This window comes from Chanodichthys erythropterus, chromosome 10, assembly GCF_024489055.1.
Source record: "Chanodichthys erythropterus isolate Z2021 chromosome 10, ASM2448905v1, whole genome shotgun sequence".
Classification (NCBI taxonomy): Eukaryota; Metazoa; Chordata; class Actinopteri; order Cypriniformes; family Xenocyprididae; genus Chanodichthys; species Chanodichthys erythropterus.
Genome location: NC_090230.1, coordinates 23,926,223 through 23,950,804, shown reverse-complemented (window position 1 = coordinate 23,950,804; position 24,582 = coordinate 23,926,223). Strand labels below are relative to the sequence as shown.

Below are 24,582 nucleotides of genomic sequence, written 5' to 3'. Positions count from 1 at the left end.
TCACAGCAACACAAAGAGTGTGTGCGTGTGTAGCGATTTGGGCCGGTTCCTCGGTGTGTCAGGGAGTGGTGTACCTGACACATCGCGTCGCTCCCTGGGTGCTTCAGCATGAGTGAGTTGACTTCCCCTTCTAAAAGAGCTTTACAGACGAACCCTGACAGTATGTCATTTCGTCTGTGTGTTAATGGGTGCGGTCGTTCCCTGGTCCCTGCTGATGGGCACAATCGTTGCATCTCGTGTTTGGGCATTCTGCACGCTGAAGCAGCTTTTGTGGATGGTTCATGTTCCCATTGCAGGAACATGACTATCGCGGTGCTGAAGTTGAGTGGAACCCTCCACCCTGTCCCGGCCCATCTCGGTTGGACGATTGGTACTTGGGGGGGGGGGGGGGGGGGGCGCGCTGGTCAAATCCAGCGTCCCGCCCCAATGCCTTTCTTCCCGGAAGTACACGATGAGGTGACCAGGTCTTGGCGAGCTCCGCATGGGGCTCGTACAGGGCCTGGTCCCTCGTCCGCCTTCACCTCCCTGGACGGCGGGCTAGCCAGGGGGTACGCGAGGATCCCGCCAGTCGAGCGGTCTGTTGCGACGCAGTTGTGTCCAACGGCCGCTGGCTGGTGCGGTGAGCCGCGTCTCCCGTCCCAGGCCTGTGAATTCTCAGCCGGTCTGACTGAGAAAGCTTACAGTGCCTGTGGGCAGGCTGCCTCCGCCCTGCACGTGATGGCCCTTTTGCAGGTCTATCAGGCAAAAGTGCTGTCGCAGATGCCCCAGGAAGGTCCTGACCAACAGCTGCTTGGGGAGCTGCGCGCTGCCACTGACCTTGCCCTCCGGGCAACGAAGGTGACAGCGCGTTCTGTTGGCCAGGCGATGTCTACTCTGGTAGCCCAGCAACGCCACCTCTGGCTGACCTTGGCAGACATGAGGGAGACCGACAAACATCGGTTCCTGGATTCCCCGTGTCTCTGGTCGGCCTTTTCGGCGACGCGGTGGAGAGCTGTGCCCAACAGTCCTCCGCTGCACAGAAGCAGGCTGAGGCTATCAGACATGTCATGCCACGGCGGTCCGCTGCTGCCTCCACCCAGCCGTCCGTGGCTCAGCCTCAGCCCGCTCGTCACCGAGGGCGCCCGCCTGCGTCTTCCTCCGCCCCTGCTAAGTTGGCAAAGCAGCAGCCTACACCAGCCAAACAGCAGGGTACCGGTCGCGGACGTGGTGCCCAGCCCGTCTCTGCCAGCCAGGTGGCAAGCAGTCGGGGAAAACTCGGCCCTGAGACGGGCGACCTGGAGCGGAAGGTTCCTGCCCTTTGGGAGAGTATTCCATCTGCTCTCCCACCCCCGGAGGAGGGCCGGGGGGGATTTTGTGGCGGCTGTCCATCTACCGCCGCTGGCTCTCCGGAGTCCAGCGGTACCCACTTTGCCACAAAAAGAGCAGTTTCCTCAAACTCCAGGTCCCGCCTCGCCACTCGCAACCCCCTCCCATTCCGCCAGTAGGCGGCAGTGTGATGGCGCAGACCGCGTCCCGTGCGCCGTCTCCCATTCGCACTGCTGCCTCGCAGAGTCCGACCTCACTCCGGGCCGCTCCCATGCCGTCCGAGTCGGGTCCCTCTCTGCCTTGCTGCCCCACCCCCGGTGCGTCTGTGGTGCCTTTGGTCCCGCTGGCTCGGAGTCTGGAGGCGTGGATCACGCTTCCCAGCCCGTCCCGCTGGCTCATTCGCACTATCAGACTCGGCTATGCGATTCAGTTTGCCCGGCGTCCCCCGGTTTTCAGGGGTGTCCACTTCACTCAGGTGTCGTTGGACAGTGCACCTGTTCTCCGGGCGGAGATTGCTGTCCTGCTGGCGAAGGATGCAATCGAGCCGGTCCCTCCAGCCGATATGAAGTCGGGGTTCTACAGCCCCTACTTCATTGTACCGAAAAAGGGCGGTGGGCTACGGCCAATCCTGGATCTGCGCGTCCTGAACCGGTACCTTCACAAGATGCTGTTCAAGATGCTCACACAGAAGCGCATTTTTGAATGCGTCCGTCCCCGGGATTGGTTTGCAGCAATAGACCTGAAGGACGCGTACTTTCATGTCTCGATTCTGCCTCGACACAGACAAACTCGCCCCCAGGCAGAGGATCTCTTATCTCGGTCTCGAGCTAGACTCGGTCGCACGGACTGCGCGTCTCACCAAGGCGCGCGTCCAGTCGGTGTTGAACTGCCTGAGTTCGCTCAAGCGCAGGACAGCGGCTCCACTGAAAGATTTTCAGAGGCTCCTGGGGCATATGGCATCTGCAGCCGCGGTCACGCCGCTCGGATTGCTTCATATGAGACCGCTTCAACACTGGCTCCGCGGCCGGGTCCCGAGATGGGCGTGGCAGTGCGGCACGCTCCGTGTCCCCGTGACACCGAGCTGCCGTCGCACCCTTGTCCAGTGGTCGGACCCTTCGTTCCTGCGGGCCGGAGTACCCCTCGAACAAGTGTCCAGGCATGCTGTGGTCTCCACAGATGCCTCTGCCACGGGATGGGGGGCCACGTACAACGGGCATGCAGTGGCAGGTCTTTGGACGGGGCCTCAGCTGCATTGGCATATCAATTGCCTCGAGTTGCTAGCGGTACGTCTTGCGTTGGCCCGCTTCAAGAAGCTGTTGTCAGGCAAGCACGTTCTAGTCCGCTCAGACAGCACTGCGGCCGTTGCGTACATCAACCGTCAGGGTGGTCTACGCTCCCGTCGCATGTTGCAACTCGCCAGCCATCTCTTGTTGTGGAGTCAGAAGTATCTGAGGTCCCTTCGGGCCACTCATGTCCCAGGTGTGCTCAACCGTGCAGCCGACGAGCTGTCACGGCAGCCTCCACTTGCGGGCGAGTGGCGGCTCCACCCCCAGGCGGTTCAGCTGATTTGGCAGCATTTCGGCGAGGCTCAGGTAGACCTGTTTGCCTCCCCAGAAACTGCCCACTGCCAGTGGTTTTATTCCCTGACCGGCGGCACGCTCGGCACGGATGCCCTGGCACACAGCTGGCCCCCGGGTCTGCGCAAATGTGCGTTTCCCCCAGTGAGCCTTCTCGCACAACTCCTGTGCAAGGTCAGGGAGGACGGGGAGCAGGTTCTGTTAGTGGCTCCGTACTGGCCCACTCGGACCTGGTTCTCAGACCTCATCCTCCTCGCGACAGCCCCTCCCTGGCCGATTCCTCTGAGGAAGGACCTCCTGACTCAGAGACGGGGCACCCTGTGGCACCCGCGTCCCGATCTATGGAACCTCCACGTGTGGTCCCTGGACGGGATGCGGAGGTTCTGAGTGATCTCCCGCAAGCGGTCGTAGACACCATCACTTCTGCTAGAGCTCCTTCCACTAGGAGTCTCTATGCGTTGAAGTGGAACCTGTTCGTCGATTGGTGCGCCTCTCGCCGAGAGGACCCCCGATCATGTTCGGTCGGATCTGTGCTTTCCTTCCTGCAAGATGGGTTGGAGCGAAGGCTGTCTCCCTCCACCCTCAAGGTGTATGTTGCCGCTATTGCCGCACATCACCACGCAGTTGAGGGTAAGTCCCTGGGGAAACACGATCTGATCATCAGATTCCTGAGGCGGGCGAGGAGACTAAATCCTCCTCGCCCTTCCTCCGTACCCTCTTGGGATTTGACCCTGGTTCTCACAGCTCTCGGGGGTCATCCCTCATCGGGGTCATCAGTCGACCTGAAACTAATGTCTCTTAAGACGGTTCTTCTGGTTGCATTGGCTTCCGTGAAGAGGGTAGGGGATCTGCATGCATTTTCGGTCGACGAAACGTGCCTAGAATTCAGGCCCGGTGATTCTCACGTCATCCTGAGACCCCGGCCTGGATACGTGCCCAAGGTTCCTACCACTCCCTTCAGAGATCAGGTAGTGAACCTGCAAGTGCTGCCCTCGGAGGAGGCAGACCCAGCCCTAGCTTTGCTCTGTCCCGTCCGCGCTCTGTGCGTTTACGTGGACAGAACGCGAAGCTTCAGGACCTCAGATCAGCTCTTCATCTGTTACGGAGGCCAGCAGAAGGGAAAGGCTGTCTCCAAGCAGAGGATGGCCCACTGGATAGTGGATGCCATCGCCTTGGCGTACGAATCCCAGGGCGTGCCTTGCCCGCTCGGGTTGAGAGCCCACTCCACCAGAGGGGTAGCCTCTTCCTGGGCGCTGGCTCATGGCGCCTCGCTGACAGATATCTGTAGAGCTGCGGGCTGGGCGACACCAAACACGTTCGCTAGGTTTTATAGCCTACGTGTAGAGCCGGTATCCTCACGTGTACTCGCATCCACTAGTCGGTAGACGTGTTGTACCCACTCTAAGTGTCGGCTTGCAATGCCATTCCCGCCACTGGCCGGATACGTGCATACTTTCACTCCAGTCGTGTTCCCCGCTTGACGAACCCTGTTGAGTTCCTCCGCCTCCCCCTTCGGCTCGGACATTGCGGAGTGTCTGATGCCAGGCCTACATCCGTCGCTGACGCTGTCTGTTGGCTGGGGCCCATATGTCGTGACCCCTCTACGTGAGCGGTCCCATATGTGTATTTTCCACGGTTTAAAACTCCCTACGGGCCGAGTCTGTGTCTTTCCCTTAGCTGCCTTAGGGAAGCGCCCCTTACTCGGGGGTGTCGGAAAGGCCTATTTCGCACTCCGCGGACAGCCGTTCGTGGACACTCTGCACCGCCCCCTAGCGTCCGCAATCCGTACAGGAACGTCCTATCTGTCCACTTTCGGCCTACTTTGCACTCCGTGTACGGCCGTTCGTGGACACTCGACGTCGCCCCCTAGCGTTGGCGCCCCGTACATGAACGTCCTATCTGTCCCCTTTCGGCCTACGCCAGGGGTAAGGGGCAAAACGTACACTTGGCCGCTCACTTAAGAAGGAAATGGGCGTCCATTTGTTGCAGCGCTCCCTCCGACTGCCTAGAAGTACAGTGGCAACTTAAATGAATGGGGTTTTTCCCACCAACGACCTAAATTCCCTTGGCAGAGCCAGCTCTGCTGTCACCTGTCAGATGAGTCTCCCCCTACCAGGTGGAGCCATCCCAGGGACTCCATATGCGTACTGCCCCCCGGGCCAGTCCATGTGTGTATTTCCCACGTAAACTCCTCCCCCATTGGGTAGGTAGTGGTCTCCGCAGCGTCCCTTACGGGTTCGCTTCCCCAGTGTGTCTAGTTTACTTAGTGGGTAGTGGTTGGACAGCAGTAGACTCTCTCGGTGTAAGCTCGCCCCCTTCACCGCCAGCCGGTGCTATGGGCGGCTGAGCTTGCGCTGGGCACTGGAAGGGGTTTCGTAACTGTGGCGCTTTAGTTGGGATCCCAATTCGTCGGTCACTACTGACGTACGTCGAACGTGACCGACTGAAAGGGAACGTCTCGGTTACGTATGTAACCCTCGTTCCCTGAAGGAGGGAACGGAGACGTACGTCCCGTCGCCACAGTTTCTGTACCCTCGCTGTAGCGCGGACACCAGTTGTCTCCTCAGCGAAAAACAGAGTGCGATTGCATCTGCTTCCTATTTATATACACCTGTCGGGGGCGGTGCGCATTATGCAAATATCGCACGCCAATTCCATTGGCTTGTTTTAGTTTACACGAAGATGATAGGGCTCTCTAAGCGATATCCCAATTCGTCGGTCACTACTGACGTACGTCTCCGTTCCCTCCTTCAGGGAACGAGGGTTACATACGTAACCGAGACGATCTGTACACTTACATGGAAGACGCAAATGCACTGTATCCGATTCATACAAGATTTATTTTCACATATGAATGAGGTGATCTAAGAAAATCGCAATCCATGTGCTTTTTTTCTACTTACACATTCGTGGGTCATAGCCGATTTGTGCCACATAGGAGGAAAACAATCTTAATTGGGTCACTTGTAATGTAACCATGCAATGTAAAAAAATGTTAAAAAGCTAACAAGGCTAGCACTGAATAAATGGTTTCACTGAGAGCTATCGTTCAACTCTCTTTCAAGGAGAGCTGGCAGGGTTGCCAACTATCACACATTTGTTGTGAGACACATGCTTTCGTGCTCTGTCTCACACTCTTACACTGCCCAAGTAAATCTCACACCAGATTAAACCTAAAAAGGGTAAGACCATTTTTGTTTATGTCCATGTTTTTCTCCTTTGTTTGGTTAGGAAGGGAGTAAGCTAAGAACTTTGTTATTTATTTTGAATTTTAACTTGAAAGGTTAGAAAGTGTTCCAAACAAAGTCAGAACTTTACGCCTTATCCCCTCCTGAAGCCTTTTGATGCTTCCATTTTGTGTACTTTGAAGCATTCGAAACGCCATACGCTGATGAAGCCTGCCGGTCAAAACAGTGTAAATGCAACAAAAACTCAAACCAAACATGCATAAAACAGCTTTTAAAAAACCTTTTCAGGTGTTTTATTGAAAGTATAATCTATCAAATACAAATAACTAATCATCTAATATCAATAAATATTAAGTGTCTGTGTAATATGTGTTCTTATATACATTTTCAGAGCTTGTTTTGTTTGTTCTATGGATGGTTCAGCTAAACAGGCCAACCACTGAACCACTGAAACCACCAGGGGAACCATTAATGATTTGAAACAGTTATGACGTACTGAAGTCTCGTTTACTGAAATCACATGACTTTGGCAGTTTGAAACACAGTCCAAACCACTGATTCAAAACAAAAGATTCATAAAAATTTTCATGAAGCAGTGTTTCGAAAGCACCCATCACTAACATATGCTATTCAGCCTGTGCAGTGCTGCATGAAGTCAAACACATGTATTGACAGGTTATGGGTTTTAATTAAACCAATGAAGACCTGCAACCTCTTGATTGGACCTGTCTGTACCAATCACATTTTCCCCACACCGGTCAAGGTCACTGTATACAAGCTGCTGACCCCCATTTGCGCCACGATCACCAAAGATGTTTAGGCGTCATTGTTAAAACAAGTATTTGTGCACATAAACAGATTTACATGTCTAAGATAACTTATTAATTTGAGCTGTTAATTTTAACCTTAATAATACAAGCTAAAAGGGCTTTAGTTGAGAGATTTTCTCCTTGAGAAATATTGAGAATAACATAGCTTTTTTACCTGATATTTATCCATATGAGTCTATACTGAATTATAAGCTTATGAATTGAAATTGTGAAATTTGTGTCAAGCACTATAAAAACAGTAGGGCACCAGTTATTGTACCATGATGTAAACATTGTAACATGTTGTCACTGAACTTAATGATATTCTGTTTAGCTGCTAAATGTTTTGACAATCACAATAAACTAATTGCGATGCAAGGTTTTTACCCCCCACACACTTTTTTTTTGCTTTCTTGTTACATTTGATCACTTAAATTCACATTATTTTATTTAATTCTAATGAAATTCTTGTGTGCAATTAAATTTAAAACATTGTATGGTGTAGAAATTCTGTATTACTGTTACTACAAATAAAGCTCTTTCTGATTACGCTATGTTAGCTACTTGACACAATAGTGTTGTTTCTGAGGCATGGTACAAACATGTTCTCTTGAAAACAAGAGATTCAAACAATAAGATTAACTGAGTTGAGCTATATAATTAGTTTTCTGTAGATAAATCTATCCAAACAGTTGCTCACCTGTCTAATAAAAACATAATATATTAAACATCTTTTTTTTTTTCTCAGTGGTTTCTACAAAAATAGAACCAGAAATCAAGGGTAACACGGATATGACGTCATGCAATGCAATGACACGGGATCTCTCTGAAATTAAACATTGTTGGAAACATTTGGGATAACATGTGCACAAGTCAATAAAATATATAGAATTGTTCTAATGTTTTTTGTATATAATCCAAAAATCTTATATATTGAACAATCATTCACATTCATTCTTGTGTGAAGTGTTCCAGTGGATTTACTCAAACACCCAAATATTCCAGAAAAGGCACAACCTTCACAATTAAATGGTTATTCATCTCAGTTAATTCAGTAATTTAAATAAAAAATAACTTAATTATGTCATCAACAATTGGTTGTTTTGAACAGCTTTAGTTTTCAAGAGAAGGACAAAAAGAAACCCCAAAATGTTAAAGATACAGACAGAAAATCTCACCTTAAGGGAACTTGATGGTGTCAAAGTCCAGATCCAAACTTGTGAGAGATGAAGAAGATCTGCACCTGCTCCTCATGAACCTGGGGAAACCAAACCATCATCAGGAAACAAAACGTACTCGGTTACTAACGTAACCTCGGTTCCCTGAGATACGGAACGAGTACTGCGTATGGGGAAAGGTCTCCCTTTTTCCCCGCTGCTGAAGCCTTTTTCAATAACGCAGTGTAACTGCACCGTCATTGGTTCACTCATAGACAAGTTGTTGAACCAATGGCGGCGCGGCATAGCTGCGCGGCCTATGGCGACAAAGCGCGCGAATATTCCCGCCGAAATGGGCGGGGTATAGGGCTATATAAGCAGGCGTTTCGCCATAGGATTTCAGTGTCAATCGACTGAAGCGACGACCCTGAGCCGCAGCCTCGTGGCACGGCAAGTGACGCAGTACTCGTTCCGTATCTCAGGGAACCGAGGTTACGTTAGTAACCGAGTACGTTCCCTTTCGATACTTCACTCGTACTGCGTATGGGGAACGAATTCAACCACGCCGTGCCACGGCTGGGAACGATATAGCTTGCATTTGGCCACCCAGAGGGGGCAAAAAGGACAAGCGGAGGCAAAGCCTAACCGAACCCATGGTTACACTGAAGGAAGATACTTCCTATGGTGGCGTGAAGCGGGACCTGTTGGAAGCCGCTAATCACACCGACAGGACCCGAGCTTGTAAGGTCGGGACATCGAGGTGATAGAACCTGACAAAGGTGGACGGCGAAGACCAGCCGGCCGCCTCACAGATGTCTTGGATGGAAACTCCGTTGGACCAAGCCCACGAGGAAGCCATTCCTCTAGTGGAGTGGGCCCTGACTCCTATGGGGCAATTAGTGCCCAGTGAGGAGTAGCACAGGTTAATAGCATCCACTATCCAACGGGAAATGCGTTGTTTCGAGACCGGAGACCCTTTGGTGCGGCCGCCAAAACAAACAAAGAGCTGATCCGACAGTCTGAAAGACTGTGATCGGTCTATGTAGGTCCTCAATGCCCTGACTGGGCAGAGTAGCTGCAGCTCTGGTTCGTCCGCCGAGGGAGGAAGAGCAGAGAGCGAGATGACCTGAGCTCTAAACGGAGTTGAGAGCACTTTAGGGACGTAGCCATGCCTAGGTTTCAGAACGACCTTAGAGTCACCAGGCCCGAATTCGAGGCATGCAGGGTTCACAGAGAGGGCCTGCAAATCGCCAACACGCTTTACCGATGCTAGTGCTAGTAGCAGAGCGGTTTTTAGTGTTAGGGGCCTGAGGTCGGCTGAACCCATTGGTTCAAATGGGGCTCCTTTCAAGGCCCTGAGGACCAACGAGAGGTCCCAGGAGGGAATAGTGAGAGGGCGAGGAGGATTCAAACGCCTAGCACCTCTCAAAAACGGATCACGAGCCCGTTTCGTCCCACCGATTGGCCAGCAATAGGAGCGTGGAACGCTGCAATGGCTGCTACGTAAACCTTAAGCGTGGAAGGGGAGCGCCCCATTTCCAAGCGTTCTTGGAGGAAAGACAGTATGGAAGATACGTCACTCTCCACAGGGTCTATGTTGCGTGTTGAACACCAATCAACAAAGACTGACCACTTCTGGTCGTAGAGGCGCCTCGTAGATGGGGCTCTAGCCTGAGAAATGGTATTTAGGACGTCCTCGGGGAGGCTAGTCGGCTCCCATCGAGGGACCAGAGGTGCAGAGCCCAGAGCTGCGGCTGTGGGTGCCAGATTGTTCTGTTTGCCTGAGAGAGGAGGTCCCGTCTCAGGGGAATCGGCCACGGGGCTCTTAGAGAGAGCCTGAATAGCTCTGAGGACCAAACCTGGTTCCTCCAGAGCGGGGCCACCAGAAGGACTCTGTGCTGGTCTTCTCTGATACGCCTGATGACCTGGGGGATCAGTGCGATCGGAGGGAAAGCATAAAGGAGCGTGCTGGGCCATGTGTGGGCCAGAGCATCTACTTCCTTCGAGAAAAATGTTGGGCAATGAGAGTTGTCTTCTGAGGCGAAGAGGTCTACCTCTGCCTTCCCGAAGAACTCCCAGATCGTGAGGACCACTTGGGGGTGGAGCATCCACTCGTCGGAGGGGATGTTGCTCCGTGACAACATGTCCGCACCCAGATTGTTCCTGCCAGGAACATGAGTCGCTCTGAGCGACTGAAGCCTCGGAAGAGCCCATTCCAGCAGTCGTTTCGCCAGAGCGCATAAGCGGCTGGACGAAAGACCGCCTTGGTGGTTCAGGTATGACACCACCGTCATACTGTCTGACCGAACTAGAACATGACGTCCCGTCAAGTAAGCCTGAAAGAACTGAAGGGCTTTCATCACTGCTAGCATCTCTAGACAGTTGATGTGTAGATGGCTTTCCTCGTGGCTCCACGAGCCGAAGGCCGGTCTGCCCTCGCACACAGCGCCCCAGCCCAAGTTGGAGGCGTCTGTTGAGAGCACCGTCCTCCGTGAGACCGCCTGTAAGGGGACTCCGCGTTGGAACCATACTGGATCCATCCAAGGTTTCAGGGCTAGAAGACAGGCCCGATTGACCTTGAGACATAGGCGGCCGTGCCGCCATGCGCTGGGAGGAACCCGGAACTTCAACCAGTACTGAAGAGGCCGCATCCGAAGAAGGCCTAGCTGCAGCACCGGGGAGGCGGAAGCCATCAGCCCTAGCAGCCTCTGGAAAAACTTCAGAGGGAGATAGGCTTTGTTCGTGACAGATGCCGTGAGCTGCTGAATTGCCAGGGCGCGCTCTGGCGAGACTACTGCCGTCATACGGACCGAGTCGAAAACTGCTCCCAGAAACGAAATTCGTTGAGTGGGGCATAGCGAGCTCTTGGCTAAGTTGACCCTGAGACCCAGGCATTGTAGATGGCTGAGGAGCACGGATCTGTGGCGTTCCAGCTCGTCTCGCGAACGGGCTAAGATGAGCCAGTCGTCGAGGTAATTCAGAACCCGGATTCCCATCTGTCTCAGAGGGGAAAGCGCCGCGTCCATGCACTTGGTGAAAGTGCGGGGAGCCAGAGACAGCCCGAAGGGCAGGACCGTATATTGGTATGCCACCCCTTCGTATGCGAATCTCAAGAATCGTCTGTGACGGGGGCTATCTGGATGTGAAAATACGCATCCTTCAGGTCCAGCGAGCAGAACCAGTCCTCGGGGCAAATGTGCGCGAGGATCTGCTTCAGCGTCAGCATTTTGAACTTCCGTCTCATGAGGGAGTGATTCAAAAGCCTGAGGTCTAGGATGGGTCTGAGACCGCCATCCTTTTTGGGGACCAGAAAGTAGCGGCTGTAAAAGCCTGTCTCGCTCTCTGACGGAGGAACCATTTCCACAGCTCCTTTTTCCAGCAACGACATGACTTCGGCCCGGAGGACATGAGCGTCGTCCGGATTGACCGATGTTTGAAGCACCCCGGCGAAGCGGGGGGCCGTCGTGCAAACTGGAGCGAGTAGCCCTGGTTTACGATCCCCATGACCCATTCTGACACATCGGGGATGGCCTGCCAGGCCTCGGCCCGAGTGGCTAGGGGTTGAATAATGTTGGGTGACAGACCGCCGTTGAGAGGGTCGTACACCGCGAGGGGTGGAAGAGGAAATTTGCTCTTTTTGTGATGAGGTAAAAATTTGTCCGCCGTGAAAACGGCGTTTGGAGTGGGCGCAACAGGTGTGGGCCCAGCTGTCACTTGGAGTATGTTTCCCACGCCCGGAAATAAACGAGGCGGAGGGGAAATTACCCGTGGGAGCTTTTGGGGTGGTCCGGTCGTAACGGGACGGTCCCCCATCCTCTTCCTGTCCGACGAATCAGGACGACTTCGGAGGCACCGGGTCCAGCACAATCCTGGGCCGGGGTCCCTGGCGCCTCGGGAAGGGAGGGCGCTTCGCAGGGCGCGAGCGCTGGCGATGCTCCTGGGGCGGCGCTGCCTGTGTTGCAGGTGGGGCTGGTTTGTTCTGCTGAGCCGGCGCAGTCCTGGGGCGGCTAGACGCAGAAGCGGAGCTGGAGCGCTTAGGCAAGAAATGCCTCATAGCCTGAGACGATTTCTGCGCGGCAGTAAAGCGCTCAGTGAAGCCATCCACTGCAGGCCCGAAGAGACCAGAAGGCGAGACCGGGGCGTCTAAGAAGGCCGTCTTGTCTAGGTCTTTGATCTCCGTTAGGTTGAGCCACAGGTGGCGCTCCAACACGACCAGGCTGGCCATGGAACGACCGATGGCCTGGGCCGTAGCCTTCGTAGCTCGCAGGGCAAGATCCGTGGCGCTGCGGAGATCTTTGAAGGCTGGCGCGTCGATTCCAGACTCATCCAGAGAGCGGAGGAGTTTGGCCTGGAATGCTTGAAATATGGCCATGGTGTGGAGCGCAGAGGCAGCTTGGCCCGCCGAGGTGTAAGCCCGTCCAGCCAGAGTAGAGGTGGTCCGACAGGGCTTGGAAGGAAGGGCCCTCTTCGTCTTCCAACCCACAGCCGCGGGAGGACAGAGGTGAGCAGCCACCGCTTCATCTAGGGGTGGCAAGCGCTCGTATCCCTTCTCCTCGGCGCCGTCGACGGCGGTGAGGGCGGAGCGGTGCGTAGTGTGGAGGCGGGCAGAGTAAGGAGCGCGCCACGACTTCGTCAGCTCTTCGTGGACCTCAGGAAAGAAGGGCGCTGAACGCTGGCGAGGTGCTTGGCGGCGGCCTGGCAGAAACCATTCGTCCAGGCGGCTGCGAGACGGCTCCTCTGGAGGGGCCCACTCGAGGTCCAGCTCTTCAACGGCTCTAGACAGGATGCGGAAGAGCTCGGCATCCATGCCCTGGCCATGCTCGATGGGTTCCAAGGGAGGCGGTGGAGCGGGGTCTTCCGGCTCGCCAGCCCATCCTTCCGCTTCGGAAGCCGCAAGAGACATGGAGTCGTCTTGTTCGTCGTCTGTTCCCCCGAATGAGACGAGGTCACTCGCTTCTGCGGAGGGACGCTGCTCAGGGCGAGAGAACAGAACTGGAGAGAGTTCCCTGGGAGGAGAGGGCGAGGCACGCGGGGGCTGGGCCGGCGTGAGCTCGCTCAACTCCTGGCGCTGAGTCGCTCTACCCCGCTGTCTTTTCCTCGCCGGACCGCGGGAGGAAGGAGACGGGAGGGCGCGAGCGGCGAGATCGCCCTCAGTGAAGAAGGCGACCCGCGAGCGCAGGGAAGCGAGACTCATACACTCGCAGTGCGGGCATGAGTCTCCAGCGAGCGCGCCGTCTGCGTGGGGCTTGCCCAGGCAAGCGACACACTCGCTGTGTCCATCGTCGTCGTGCAGGGGGGCCCTGCAAGTACCACATGAGTGGCGGGGCATCGTGAGACGCCGCTGCCGTGAAAACGGCAATTGGGTGGCTCTTTTAGAGCGGCGAGGGCCGCGGAAGCTCTTAAAGCGGTGAAAACCGCTGGAAATCGCTCTTTTAGAGCGGCGTTTAAGCCGCGGATGAAGCTCTCAGGCGGCGCGCCGGATGGCGGCAGGGGACGCACAGGAAGCGGCCGGAAGCGGGAAGCGGGAGGCGGCGGCTCGGCGACGGCGCTAGAAGCTGCAGTCCGCGAGGGCGCCGGCGCTTTCTTCCACCGGCGAGTCCAGGCGAGTCCGCTGCGGGAGCCTCTTCAGACGGCGGCGAGAGCAGAAGGCGGCGAGCTTCTTCGGCTTCAGGCGGAGATCAGCGAAGAGAAGTAGATGTCGTCGCTGAAGGAGAAAACACTGAAATCCTATGGCGAAACGCCTGCTTATATAGCCCTATACCCCGCCCATTTCGGCGGGAATATTCGCGCGCTTTGTCGCCATAGGCCGCGCAGCTATGCCGCGCCGCCATTGGTTCAACAACTTGTCTATGAGTGAACCAATGACGGTGCAGTTACACTGCGTTATTGAAAAAGGCTTCAGCAGCGGGGAAAAAGGGAGACCTTTCCCCATACGCAGTACGAGTGAAGTATCGAAAGGGAACACGACTGAACGTGGAGTCTGTAGTGTTAGTAATCCTTTAAATTAATTCAAAAAGTGTATTTAATTTGAGAAATTATTATTAGACTACAATTAGCAAAGATTTGTTTGCAAGGTGTTCTGGTGTTTTTTTTTTTTGTACCTTGATGTGAGTAGCGTGCTCTGGGTGTTTGTACGGAGCCCCTAAAGGGCCATGGTATGGTGGTAGAAAAAAATGGGAAGGAAGGATATTTTACGTGGTGGTGGAAAAAAATCTGGGATGGGAGGAATTTTTTTTTTCAAATCTTTTGCGTTCCCTCGCAAAGTTATAATCGTTCCCGCTGTTAGCTCGGACAAACACTTCCTCTTTAATGTCCCGCTGGCTGGCAGTAGTGTTTCAGTTAGTAACATACGTTAATAATGCACACAAATAATGCGCGGCTCATAGAGTTTGAACTTGTTGGACTCAAAAATGAAGAAATGCAGTCAGTGCTTATGTCAAGCAGTTCAGTTGGCAATATATTCACAGATTCGAGCTTCCTGGATTAATAACTCGTGAGCTAAACGTTGTTAAAAATACAAATGCAGCTACTTCCAATCAAAGTAGACAACAAGCTACAACAACCAAATTTTCCTCAAATGTGTTTTTTAATAAATTGGTCTCTATGAGCAGGCGGCGGAGATACACGCCTGAAGGGACTGTCTGAAAAGTTAGTTAAAAACACTTTGATGTAAAAAAAAAAAAAACGTTTATGATTATTAAATAATATAATATAATAATAACTTCACTGTTATTAGTAAAAATATTAAATAAATTGTAATGCCATCAAATCCAGTAAGCCATTATCATGCAAAAGCTGTTGTATGTAAGCTGTGTACCAACATCATTTGTGTAAAGAAGGCCTTTAAGTGCTACTTGCCAAACTAAGTGTTACCTATAACCAGCAGGAGAGCAGTGATGTATGAACTGAATTTGGTGACAGTACAGTGTGTTACAGTGAAGTTATTGAATATTCTTCGTAATATAAAATGAGCAAAAGGGTTTCGGGTTTTGCACTTTTCAGACGGTCCCTTCAAGCGTGTATCTCCGCCGCCTGCTCATAGAGACCAATTTATTATAAAACACATTTGAGGAAAATTGGGTTGTTGTAGCTTGTTGTCTAGGTTACTATGATTGGAAGTAGCTGCATTTGTGTTTTAACAACGTTTAGCTCACGAGTTATTAATCCAGGAAGCTCGAATCTGTGAATATATTGCCAACTGAACTGCTTGACATAAGCACTGACTGCATTTCTTCATTTTTGAGTTCAACAAGTTCAAACTCTCTGAGCCGCGCATTATTTGTGTGCATTATTAACGTATGTTACTAACTGAAACACTACTGCCAGCTAGCGGGACATTAAAGAGGAAGTGTTTGTCCAAGACAAGCTCACAGCAAGGGAACGATTATAACTTTGCGAGGGAACGCAAAATATCTTTGCGAGGGAACGCAAAAGATTTGAAAAAAAAAAAATTCCCTCCCATCCCAAATTTTTTTCCACCACCAAGTAAAATTTCCTTCCTTCCGATTTTTTTTTCTACCACCATGTCCCTTTAGGGGCTCCGTATGTTTGTGTGGTTGTTTAGAGGTTAAAATTGTTTACTCTCAAGTCTCTGGTATTGTGGTCTCCAGATATATGGCTCTCGTCCAAAACTTAAAAATCACCCGGAAGTCCATAACGCCGATGTCGTGCATATGACGTCACGCGAACATGGCGGCACCCTGTGAGTTGTTTACAGTCAATAAAAATATTCCTTCTTTGGAAAATAAAGTGGATCAAATGAGTTACAGTTCTTACACTACATATCAATAAAGCCTTTTAGTAAACATCTGACACCATGTTCCTATCTGCTGATAATCATACACTTGAAGCACGCATGCTAGCATTATATAGGCTACCAGTGCTTATCCAAAATGTATCAAAAGCTTACCACTTTGTTTCGTTGATAATATCCCACATCAAATTTGTTTCCACCTAACGTGTATTGTAAAGATATAACATTCATTTCCATCTTAAAGATTCTGTCAGTTCATATCTCAGATAACTTACACAGATTTCTAGCAGCATAGCCTACGTGTTATTTTTATCTACTACACTCACTGCCTTCCTACATGTGCTACAGATATAAACATCCTCAGAAATGAAACTATAACAGCATTTGACCACTAGAGGGATGGGTCATATTCCTACAGAATAAATTGTAATGTGTACTTGATGTGTTTAGGCAATAGTTTACTATTGCTTATAATAGTATTATTGAAAATGTTTACCATAAAGACATTTATGTACTGATAAACCACAAAGCAATTTCCCATAGTTTCATCCAAAAAGTTTCTGTAATTACAGTTGTTCTCACTTTAAAATCATTATTTAAAACAAAATTTCCTTAGATTAGGAACAGCATCCCACACACTGCTTTTTTGACTGACTGATAACTCATTTATAAATAGATTATACTACAGTATGCATCTTATGCTACTAGAGCGCCATCTAGTGTCCTTACCAGGAGTTCACCATTCAAAGTTTAGCGCCTCCATCCAATGATAATAATAGTAAATACTAAAATTAGTTTATTAGACTCAGTCTCTTGAGTTATTATTAATAAAAAAGGCTGCCCACTGATCCTGGTGTGTGTGTGCATTTGGATGGGTGAAATACAGAGCACAAATTCTGAGTATGGGACACCATACTTGGCCACACGTCATGTCACTTTCTTTCTCTGTGCCCTGCTGTAATGAACTTCCATCTCTGTGAAGGTGGGGAGATCATGTTGTGAAGGTTACTGAACACTGATTGGCTCATGCATGCTGTATATGTCTGTGTCTGAAAGTACAGAGGGAGAGATTTAATAGAGAGAGGTTAGTGATAGCAAACAATAGCCTTTTTATACAAGCTCCTGTGCAACAGGTATAAAAAATTTGAATGTTAAATATATGTATATCATTAAGTAGAATTTACACAAAATTATTCATTTACATATATCCGATATAGCTGCCTGAATGAAATTTGAGTGATTTCCCCTTTAAGTGTTGTGATGTCATGAGCCAGCATAACCTGTTCTGTCTCCTCCTTTCCCATTTGCATTTTAGCTGAATGGGAAAGAGAACGATAATGGCTATTCACTCAAAGATCCCAGATGACAACATTGTGTCCGCCCAGATCCGGCACACATCTGGCACATGTGGCATGATGATCCGGCCCACATGCTGCACTGAATTACGGTCCTGGTGTGGGCCGCTTCTGTTCGCCAGATCTGAGCCACAAGCAGGCCACAGTAAGCAGTTAAGATTCAATATACAAAAGTTATCAAGCTATTTGATGTCGTTTAAAGATCATATCCTGCTTGTCTGACAGTGTTGAACAGTCATTTTAAGAATGCATATGTATGGATTTACTGTTTTAATATTTATGGTATGCAAATGACCGATGGTTGTTAATTTGTTAATTTCAGTTTGGGGGGCAACACTGCTAACAAATGAATTTTTCTACATTACAATTAAGTGTAAGAAATATGTGCAGATTCAGAAAAATAGAGTGTGAAAATTAAATTAAAATTAAATAAAAAAAATTACATTTTCAACAACATGAATACTTAACCTTCACCAACACCACTGGTGCACACCGCCATCTAGTGGTGGAACAATCATTTCATTTGGCTTTTACAGATGATGCCAGTCTGCCACTGTTGATCTCTAGTTATAAAGGCCAAAGTCTGTGAATTTAACTTTCCTGATTTGGAGATCTCCAGTCTGACTGTCAGCTGCAGTGTCTCTCTATTAGAGAGAATTTAAAAAAAAAATGTCAGAGGATTTCGATATAAGAGGGGTTTGAGTTTTTACTGTGAGAGGTGTCTACTCTCTCGCAAGCTTACATTACTCCTACACAACAAACTCAAACTCCTCTTCTCTTATATCGTAATTCTCATTTTAGTCTTCTAACTCGTGACCAGTCTTCTGTTCTTCTGTGTTCGTCAATACGTCATGCTTCGGGTCAAAGGTTACTCTTCCGCTGGAACTAGACTACAGCAGTCAGTGATTATAGATAAGTTATAAATATGGATATTTTTCTTATAAAATGAAACGCATCGCTTTGCTTCAGAAGGCCTTTATTAACCCCTTGGATCCGTATGGATTAATTTTAGAATGGATGAGCTTTTTAAAACCGTGAACCCCATTCACAACCATTATAAAATTTAGAAGAGCCAAGATACATTTTTTAATATAACTCAGATTGTGTTTGTCTGAAAAAAAATAGTCATATACAGCATGGATGGCTTGAGGGCGAGTGAATCATGTGATCATCTTTATTTTTGGGTGTTCTAACCCTTTAATATATATTTGATGTCAGTTTTTTCAGTGTCAGCAGATGAAGGGAAGTGAAGCGAGCAGCTGTAAATATAGGTTTGTTCATCCTTTAATAAACAAAAATATATGTGAATATACTGCAATACGATATATTACATAATACATTTCCATATGGGAAAATAATGCTTATATTTTTCAATATAATGCAATATCTGCATTGACCATGTATGGCTACTGATACATATAAAATATATAGAAATGCAGACAAAAATTACACATAATATTCATAAAGTTTTATTCTTTACTGTGTTCATATATTGCACATACATGTTTCCATATAAGTGTGAATGTATTGTACACACATATATAAACACATTCACAGAATGAGTTACAATCAGTGATTATAACAGACTTCTAATTCCCAGCATGCTTTGCTTCTGACTGTTAAAGGACAGTAAATGTTAACATTAAGTGCTATTTCATGTTTTGCTCAATATTGATATAGAGGGAGATCTATTAGTGTTTAAAGTTGATTATTTTGGAATTTAAAAGTTTTTTATGGAATGTGTGAGTTTTTGGGGTCACCGTTGTGCTGAAGAGTAGAGCCTGTGGTTAGATTTGATTGACCATACAACATTAAGACTGTAATTACTTTATTTAAAAAGCAATGGCTTTGTTTGCTTTTGTACAGTGATGGCAGAGTTGCCAGATTGTTCTTTAAAACTAGCCCAATCGCATTTCATGGGGTTCATGTCGAGTTATTTTGGGACAATTCTACCCGCAGACACGAAAAACAACCCATGACAACAGTGTAAAAGTATCCCAATTCCGTGGGAAAACCGCGGACTTGGCAACATTAAGTTATGGTCTCCTTGCTAAATATTGTACATGCAGGTGTGTTTGTGCTATTGTAAGCAAGCTTGAAAATATGAAATATTGGTTAAATAGTTATAAAATATATTTCATAATATATTTCTCTATGTGTGTGCACAACCAAATATATCAGCAATATATTACACACACAGTACCATATCTGATCACATGTACATCTGTACATTAAGAAGTGTATTATTGAACATAAAATTACATATATTATGATATATTAGTAAATATACCATCACATATGTTTTAATATATGAAAAGTGGCAACTCCTTTTGTATTATTCAATATATTCTGTATATTTTCAAATATAGCATTAAATCATTTAATATATTGATCATTCATATATATTTATTTTCATATCATATGTTTTTTCATTTCTAAATTGTTCATCCTAGTTTCCTCGCTCTGTTTGGAAGTGACACTTGAAAGATCAATATTCTGATCATCCTTTCTTCAACTCCTTCATCCTCTACTTGTGTTCTTAGAGGAAGGAACAAGGAAAGGAAGTAAGATTGTGTGTTGATGCCCTTCACCGCTGGCTAGTGTCATGTCACACATGCACATCCTCACTTACTTGCTTGAAAGTGGTGATGTAGCCAGTATTACCTCTTCTTTTTCAATATTCAACAACAGTTTTGTCCTGTAAAAAGTGTTACAAGCAGCACATATTCTCCAGTGATTAAACTGATGTGGATTTAAATTGTTGACCAAATAATGTGATCTCATGAGCAGCAGGTTTCAAATGCATTTGAATGATTCTTAACTGATGCAAAAACATATAACAGAACAAAGCACACGAGAACCACAGATCATATATGAATGTGATTCACTTGAATGCATGTGAGACTCGAGCAGCTCAGATTGTGAGTCAAAGTGAAACTTCTGACATCTATACTGAGATGCGGTTTGATCTGTTGTGTGAAAAAAAAAACATCTTCCGCATTTTAGTGCGTCTGTATTCAGACATGTGGTTTGTGTGAGTGTGATCGGCTGATGCACAATAAGAAAACAGTTAGTGACCATTCTGATCATCAACACCATTCAACAATTTTAATAGGAAAATACTGATAAAAAAAAAAGTCAGTTTTATAATGAAAGGTCAGTTTTATTTTATTTTTTTTGCACGTCCAGTCCTCTACTAAGAACAGTGTAATAATAATAGGAGATATATTAGGTGTGCAGTGAGGGCGGAGCTCTATTATTATTGGTGGAGGAATCACACACAGTTCTGTTAGTTCATGATCTGTCACTGAAGTGTTCACATATTTCAAGTGCTGTTATCTAAAAATGGTTCACATGTTTGTTTTGTTCTGCTTGTGGCGTCTGGTTGGTGAGTTATAATCATATTCATATTCATCACTTCTTGCTTTAGTTTCAGTACGTTTAGATTTAATACAGAGCTGTGAAGTACTTTTTAAATCAGCCAGATATTTCCCCAGATAAAAGATGCTCAAACCAATCTGAACTTTATTGTGAGGAAACAGGGCAGGTTCAAAAACAGCAGAATTAGTTTTATTTCAAAGAATTACTGGCTTTACAACCTTGTAAAGAATGACATGAAATGGTGAATCTCGTTACTCTGAAGTTTTTCCGTTTGTTGCGTAGATACTTACTGTAAGGGTGGGACTCCTACAGCGGTTCAGACTGTAAGGTTGCTGAGTGACTAAAGAAACTTTATCAGCAAGATGGTAGAAAACTGTACATTTGTTGTCTATTACCACCCACTGCAACTTATACCAACGACAGAAATAAGCGCAGTTATAATAGCAAAATATGTGGGAGAGCGTTGCTATAGTGTGACAATATTGTATTGCAATAGGGAGCACATTAATGTTAATACTAAATCAAAACTAGTTAGCACATCATTTGTAATTGAAAGGGTTTAATGACAATATCTGATTATGGTTACAATTTCAAAATAGACGTATGAGATGATAAAATCATATACCATTAATTGTACACAGCATGTATGAAAAAAGTCACCTTAGAGATAGAGAGAGTGAAAGAGAAAGAGAAAGAGAGAGAGAGAGGGTCAGAGAGTGCCCAAGAAAAGCCAAGAATCAAAAAGAAACAGAGCAACAGATACAATCTTCTTTTATCCCTTCCTTGACCATGTGACCATGTGACTGAAACCCAAATTCAAATTCAGACATTCAAACTGACCAATCAGAAGATTAAAACTTCCCCCACTGTACTAAAGATGTGACCATTTGTAGATCCCCAATGTACACACATCTTGGCCTACAGGCCTTGATCACTATCAGCACCTTTGAGCCTTCCAAATGACCCTTGCAGCAAGAGAGAGGGGGTTGAAACAGTAAAGCAAATGTCTTTGTTCATTTTAAAATATCTTTAGATATTTTCAATCTTACATTACTAAAAATAGTAATAGTAACTACTATAAAAGTCAGGGTAAGGGAACTATATTTTCACACGGGCAAATACAAAGTAAAGTCAGCAGTGTTTCGGACTGTTCATTTGGGCATTTTACTCCTAGAATTTATTAGAGTGCATTTTTCATTGGTTTTACCTGATTTGCACTATTTGGCTTCCCATGATCCTTCATTCTCCAGAGCAGAAGCACTGAAGGAGCCAATCAGATTTAAGATGAGACAAATGCCCCTGAGGCTCCTCCCACATATACACCTGTATTGTACCAGATAACTAAAAATAACACATCAAATAAATATGATTTCACAACTGATTATGTGTCTGTGCTGCTGTTCGTCTATTTAAGTTATTTGGGACTTTAATCTGTGACTCTGTTCTTCAGGAGTGTTTGGTGTTGATGAACTGAAGTCAGTGTCGGTGATGGAGGGAGATTCAGTCACTCTAAACTCTGATCTTACTGAAATAGATGATGAAGATCTGATTCTGTGGAGGTTTGGAACTGAAAACACTTTAATAGCTGAAATCAATGTACTGGAGGACAGAATCACTGTAAATGATGATGTTCTTGATGGGAGATTCAGAGACAGACTGAAACTGGATGATCAAACTGGATCTCTGACCATCACAAACATCACAACTGAACATGCTGGAGATTATGAACTACAGACCAACAGTGTGAGAAAGAGTTTCAATCTCACTGTCTATGGTGAGTTAAATATCATTTTCTTTTATTTGTTACAGTTTTAAAGTGTATACTAATTTTTGGATTTTTCAGTCACTTTAATTTATGACGTTTATTGTTCAACTTACTGAATGTTTTTCTTATTAATAATTCCAAAGTTGTAATCTCAAACAGTGTAATTAAAAAATCTGAAATTGCAGTAAACAGTTAATGAATGACATCATAAACTCTTCTAAACACATGGTTTATTCCAGCGGTGTCCATCCCTGCTCCTGGAGAGCTACCGTCCTGCAGACTTCAGTTTCAACCCTGCTCCAACACACTTGTCTGTTATTATCAAGCTACCCTGAACACCTTGATTAGATGTTCAGTTGTGTTTGATTGGGGTTTGAGCTGAAATCTGCAGGATGGTAGTTCTCCAGGAGCAGGGTCGGACACCCCTGGTTTATTCTAATGTTTTCCAGCTCGTCTGTCTGTTCCTGTCATCATGAGATACTTTACACAATCTTCATCATCATCATCATCATGTTTATTGCTGTGTTCAGCTGTGAATGTGGGTCATGTGACTCTCTCCTGGTACAAAGGAAACAGTTTATTGTCCAGCATCAGTGTGTCTGATCTCAGCATCAGTCTCTCTCTACCTCTGGAGGTGGAATATCAGGATAAAAACACCTACAGCTGTGTGCTGAACAATCCCATCAGCAACCAGACTCAACATCTGGACATCACTCACCTCTGTCACACATGTGCAGGTACAGCAGAGCTGATATATTTATACACTGAATTACTATGCTGATTTTTTTTTAATAACTGAGTTTGTGACAGCAAAAATCAGCTTGTTGAAAATCTCAATTCTATATTATCATTGTTTGTTTTTTTTCAGAAGCACACGCCCATTGTTGTGATTCTGTTGAAGCTGTGCTCCGATTGGTCGTCACTGCTCTGATGGGCGTGGCTGCTGCAGCTGCTGCTGTTCTTCTGGTCAATGACGTCAGATCTACGAGAGGCTAAATAAAGAAAACGGAACAGATATTATAAATATTGTGGCATATATTGGAGTTTTAATTAGAAAAGATTAAAAAATATGTGTCTAATTGTTTATTGATGCTAAACAAAACTTTGCTTTCCTCTGAACTGGATCGTAAAATCTTCCTTACCTGAATCTGGTGTATTGGGGCCATCTGGTGGCCAAAACAATGAATATTCTGCAATATTTCATTTTATTCTAATACCTTCCATTTTACATTTCACTGTTAATTATACCGTTTTCAGTTTTGCTTAATTTATGTGATGTTGGTATTTTTATTTTGTTTTATAATTATATGCAGCAACCCCACAATTACAAATGTAAAAATATTTGTCACACCAATAAATCATTGTGGAATTGTACAGAAAACTGAATATTACTATCAAACTGATAGGGGATGGTTGTAACACGGGTTAGTTAACACTTCCATTTTCTCCAATCAGGAACAAGTTACAAATCATCTGATTCACTTCACACATGCTCAGTTTATTATTCCACGTGTGGTAAAGTAGAGCCCTATGGCAGAAAAAGCTGATTCTAGAGCAGAAACTTCCTTTACCTTCCTTACTTTTACTTCCTTTATTTTTGTTATGGCTCAACTCATCAAAGTTAAAACTGGCTACCAGGCAGTCAGCCTTGATGGGCCGCCCTGGAAGCTAGTCCCCAGCAGTAGTGGACTTAGTAACTCCCCTCACTTGCAAGGGTCGATAGCACTTAATTGCATAAAACCATGGTTCCGTGACAACAGGGAACAAGATGCTGCGTCTCTTAGTCATGCCTCAGGGCCCGCCTGCTTAAAGTCCCTTCAGACGATAAGCGGATGACATGTTGTTTGGGCACCCCTTTTATACATGTGGGTGGCATTGTTATGATATCATGGGCTGTCGCCGGTCAATATGATATTGCCGAGATTGGATATGTGTGTCAGACACCGGTTCCCGCGGAGGCGTTCCCCTAGCGTGTTTTATGCAGCGTCTCATCCCCTGTTCTCAGGGAACTATGGTTACATGCGGAACCTGAGACGTTTTTCCTGAATTAATTCACATCCTACTGCATTATGTCATAAAATTTGGAGTTATTTAGTTAAAGAGATATTACAAGACTAGAAGATGGAAAGTAATATTATTGAGGACACAGGACAACTATGAAACAATTTAATATCAAATTGCCAAGAAATTTGTGGAATATTTATTAAAAAATTTCCTGTTTTCATGTTAGAAGTACAACTTCATGTCAAAAAAAAGTTAATAAATTATTTAAATTTACCCTTGGTCACTTAA

General features: G+C 46.8%; 1 protein-coding gene and 1 long non-coding RNA gene across 3 annotated transcripts in view; one reads left to right on the top strand and one right to left on the bottom strand.

Moving 5' to 3' along the window:
* LOC137028000 (uncharacterized) overlaps nt 1–16,119 on the bottom strand; it is a 33,796-nt gene extending 17,677 nt beyond the window's left edge. The window contains exons 1-2 of the long non-coding RNA XR_010896139.1: nt 15,946–16,119; nt 8,058–8,137 (exon numbers count right to left, since the gene is read on the bottom strand). This is a non-coding gene — a long non-coding RNA (uncharacterized lncRNA). The remainder of the gene's footprint in view (nt 1–8,057; nt 8,138–15,945) is intronic.
* LOC137027973 (SLAM family member 5-like) lies at nt 15,710–24,319 on the top strand. Of its 2 annotated transcripts, XM_067396632.1 has the most exons (5): nt 15,710–15,738; nt 17,105–17,289; nt 21,976–22,299; nt 22,740–23,027; nt 23,159–24,319. In XM_067396632.1, the coding sequence occupies exons 2-5, from the start codon at nt 17,109–17,111 to the stop codon at nt 23,284–23,286; spliced, it is 921 nt and encodes a 306-aa protein (XP_067252733.1). In that variant the 5' UTR covers nt 15,710–15,738; nt 17,105–17,108; the 3' UTR covers nt 23,287–24,319. The 2 variants fall into 2 exon arrangements, with proteins under 2 accessions (XP_067252733.1, XP_067252734.1); XM_067396633.1 differs by lacking the exons at nt 15,710–15,738; nt 17,105–17,289 and adding an exon at nt 20,380–20,532.
* The last annotated feature ends 263 nt before the right edge of the window (nt 24,320–24,582 follow it).

Excerpts from the sequence above, each read along its gene's own strand:
- LOC137027973 (XM_067396632.1), top strand. The coding sequence starts at position 17,109 with ATGGGAAAGAGAACGATAATGGCTATTCACTCAAAGATCCCAGATGAC. Across the intron at positions 22,300-22,739 it reads TTTCAATCTCACTGTCTATG|CTCGTCTGTCTGTTCCTGTC; the intron begins GTGAGTTAAATA and ends AATGTTTTCCAG. Across the intron at positions 23,028-23,158 it reads CCTCTGTCACACATGTGCAG|AAGCACACGCCCATTGTTGT; the intron begins GTACAGCAGAGC and ends GTTTTTTTTCAG.